Source organism: Kryptolebias marmoratus, linkage group LG8, assembly GCF_001649575.2.
Source record: "Kryptolebias marmoratus isolate JLee-2015 linkage group LG8, ASM164957v2, whole genome shotgun sequence".
In the NCBI taxonomy this organism is placed as follows: Eukaryota; Metazoa; Chordata; class Actinopteri; order Cyprinodontiformes; family Rivulidae; genus Kryptolebias; species Kryptolebias marmoratus.
This window is the reverse complement of record NC_051437.1, coordinates 19,582,431-19,586,134: the sequence shown is the minus strand read 5'-3', so window position 1 is coordinate 19,586,134 and position 3,704 is coordinate 19,582,431. Positions and strand designations below refer to the sequence as shown.

Genomic DNA, 3,704 nt, shown 5'->3' with positions numbered 1-3,704 from the left:
TTTTGTTTAACTCATCCAGAAAAATACTTCTGGATACATACCTGTTACTATATACTGACTTAGTTAATTTGGATTTTTAACCGTCTTGATAACATGAATTCAGTCTAAAAAAAGTGAGGGGAACACAATCTCGCAAGACTAGAAAAAGATGATTTTATTCTCTTATATTCTGTTCTATTCAAGTGTGATGACGGTAATGTCCGCAGATTACCGTCCTTTATGAGGCCTCCTCGGTCTGCAAGCTGTAATCTGCAAGTTAAGGCACGTGCTCAGCGCAGAACCGAGAAAACTGTGCGCGAATGGCACGCGGACAGATGTGACCCTCCCCACCTCCACCTCCACACCCCACCCCTTCTCCACCGTCGCCATCCCTCTGAGAGCGGCTCCTGTTTCGGGGATGATTGACACGGAGCTGGTCTCGCAGCCAATCAGAGAGAGCGCTGCCTCATTTGCATAAGATGGCCGCATGCCATTGGCTCGGGTGCGTGCCGCTGCGGACCGCCTCGCGTGCCATCACAGATGCCTACTTTGAGGCGCACGAGGTGTCTTAAATTAGACAGAAAGTATTTGTTTTCAGGTTTTGGAGACTTGTATTCTTGTTGATTTATTCTTGATGTTAATGTGAATAACACACCTGACGCCTTATGAGCTGCCATTAATGTGAAAGATCTATAATGAAATAAAGACAAAAGTCTAGTTTGTCAACTAAAAACGCACACGAATAACAGCATTCTTCAAACGCACGTGCGCCCGCGCGCACAAACACCAAGCAGCATAACATTTTTGACACACGGGCAGCAAAGTTGGAGGCAAACATCCAGCGCATTCCCCTCCTTATCGCTCGCGGGCCCAGCCCGGCCGCCGCTGCCGCGGCCGCTCGCTCCGCTTTGTTGTTTGTCCCTGCAGGGCTGATTGAGCAGCGCGTGACCGACGGCCCGCGGGGGTGTTGTCCAATCAGCGGTCTGCCCCGCGCCCAATGGGTGAGTCCGCGCTGCCATTGGCTGAGACGAGTGTGGGAAAGAATGCAGAGAGGGTTTCACACGAACTGGGAGCACGCGAGCCGCCTATAAGTACCGCGGCGGCGGCGTGTGTCGGCGGCACCAGTTGGAGCTGAGTCAGTGTGCGCGGCGCACCGCACGCAGCCCGGACTCAGATGACAGCTCTGTGATCACAGGCGGAACAGCAGGCGAATCTTTATATGTGACACCAAGTCATTCTGACCTTCTTCCTTTTTTAAAAATTTTGGACAAAGAGGATTTACTTTTTCTTTTTCTTTTTTTGCCTGGTTTGATCAATAATGCCAGCTGACACTATGGAAAAGCAGACGGCATCTCCGATTGCCGGAGCTCCTGCTAACGGATCACACACACCGGACAAACCCAAAAATGCCAGCGAGCATAGAAAAGTAAGGACAGTATTTATTTATTTTTATAAAGTTAAAAGTTATATGTCTTTAAACGCGTAAACTTTAGACAAATGACATTCAGGTGAAAAGTTTGTTAGACGTGTTGCAGGCTAAACCAATCACACGCAACCTGCAAAGCAAATATTTTTCTAATGTGCGATGATTTTCTCTTTCAGTCTTCCAAACCTATTATGGAAAAACGCCGGAGAGCGAGAATAAATGAGAGCCTTCTGCAGCTCAAGACTCTCATCCTGGACGCACTCAAGAAAGATGTAAGTCGGATCAAGTCTTCACTCCGCTTCATGGTCTCCTTTTATCGTGTCTCGGAAGTGTAAACTCAACTTGTTATGTTTTTATTCCCCGCAGAGCTCCAGACACTCCAAGCTGGAAAAAGCAGACATCCTGGAGATGACGGTGAAGCACTTGAGAAACTTGCAGCGTGTGCAGATGAGCGGTAAGCTTATTTCATCTTTACAAATCGATCGGAAGAGCTGATTAAAACCACCACTTTGCAGATGGAGCCGCAAAAGCGTCACTAATATCCTGTTTCCTTCTTCCTGCCCTCTCTCTCTCTATCTCTGGTTGTAGCAGCCCTCTCTGCAGACGCCACAGTCATGAGCAAATACAGAGCCGGCTTCAACGAGTGCATGAACGAGGTCACCCGCTTCCTGTCCACCTCCGAGGGGGTGAGCGTGGAGGTGAGATCCAGGCTCCTCAGCCACCTGTCTAGCTGCATGGGCCAGATGATTCCCGTGAACTACCCGCAGCAGGCCCCGGCCCAGCAGGCGCACCTGGCGCAGCCGCTCCACGTGCAGCTGCCGTCCTCTCTGCCCATCAGCGGTGCGCCCATGGGCTCCAAGCTCAGCCCTGTGGAGGCCGTGTCCCCTAAGGTCTTTGGCGGGTTCCAGCTGGTGCCCGCAACGGACGGACAGTTTGCCTTCTTGATCCCCAACCCGGCCTTCGCCTCCGCCACGGCGCCCGTCATCCCCCTGTACGCCAACGCAGGGGTTCCCGTGGCGGTGAACTCCAGTCCGGTGCACGGAAGCGCGGCACCGACTGCAGCATCCCCGGTCCACGGCATGACGTCCTTCTCCGGGGGGCCCCAGGCGGTCAGCCCGGTGGGGGTCAGCGCCGGCTCTGAGAGCAGCGAGCCCGTATGGCGGCCTTGGTAGCTGAAAGGAGCAGAGACTCTTTTAAAAACATTCGACTCTGACTGCACACACGCAACTGTTGCGGGGTTTAAACCTGTGACTTCGGAATGGTACCTCAGACCACTCAGTGCCCCTCCACTGAACGTTTCGTTTTATGGAACAGGTGTTGCTTTAAATAGCGCATGTTTGGTTCATTTTATATATATATATATATATATATATATATATATAATTTATTGTTGATTCCAACATTTGGATGTCGGCGGTAAAGATGCAGATGAAAGATTTATAGAAAACTTTTGTTATGAAGTACTTTTTATGAAAGGGTTTAGTTTTGTACAGAGGTGTTAATGATTGTTATACCAAAGCTGTGTTTTATATTCTGTTTTGTTTTGTGTTTAAAAAAGAGAGAGAAAAAAAAACAAAAAACAATGAAGTCGGGTGATAACCCAAACGTTTTAATAAATGAGATTTGTGACATCATTGTTTACAGCCTGATTCTATCATTTTTTCTGTTTTAGACTTTATTAAATTGGAAATTTTGTCTTTTGTGTGTTAGAAGCCGTGCGTAAAAGCGCCACGGAGGCGTTGAAGCGAGATAATAAACTTATCGATCATGTTCCCAGTTTCAGCCTCGATCTAAAGTTTCAAGTGGCCACCTTGTCACCAGTTTGGCGGGAGCTTCCTACATCTGTCCCCTCTTTTTTTTTTTTAAAGAATGCTCCTTGGGACAATGGGGGTGTATTTTTCTATTGCTATAAAGGTAATTAAAAGTTTGAAAGGCGTCTCATCCTGTATGCAGCGGGAGCTTTAAGAAGTCTTAAACCCTATTCATGAGCCTGGGAAATGCGCTCAGGGGTTAATGTCACTAACAGATTGCCTCAGTGAAAGAATATGGAAGGATCCTCGCTTTCTTTTGTGCATCAATTGTTCAGTTCCACTCCCATAGAGGTGGCAACGAGGAAACTTAGATAAACTTGCTGCAGCAACTGAAACTCGTTTATCACTTGAAGGTTTCTCTCACTCGCACATGAAATTAGACAGAAATCCGTGGTCTCGCATCTGTTTAGGTGTCTTTCCCCCCACGAGTATTAAAAGCTCTCCTCTCCCCAGCTTTATGTTTATCCCTGCGTAAACCCATCTTAACC

At 48.2% G+C, this 3,704-nt stretch overlaps 1 protein-coding gene across 2 annotated transcripts; it reads left to right on the top strand.

The window, feature by feature from the left end:
- The first annotated feature begins 1,077 nt into the window (after positions 1–1,077).
- On the top strand, positions 1,078–3,041 carry her9 (hairy-related 9). 2 transcript variants are annotated; one of them, XM_017417613.3, is made up of 4 exons: positions 1,078–1,405; positions 1,582–1,677; positions 1,772–1,859; positions 1,997–3,041. In XM_017417613.3, exons 1-4 carry the CDS (start codon positions 1,298–1,300, stop codon positions 2,575–2,577), a joined length of 873 nt encoding a protein of 290 aa, XP_017273102.1. In that variant the 5' UTR covers positions 1,078–1,297; the 3' UTR covers positions 2,578–3,041. The 2 variants fall into 2 exon arrangements, with proteins under 2 accessions (XP_017273102.1, XP_017273101.1); XM_017417612.3 differs by having other exon boundaries at positions 1,079–1,405; positions 1,994–3,041.
- Positions 3,042–3,704: the final 663 nt, after the last annotated feature.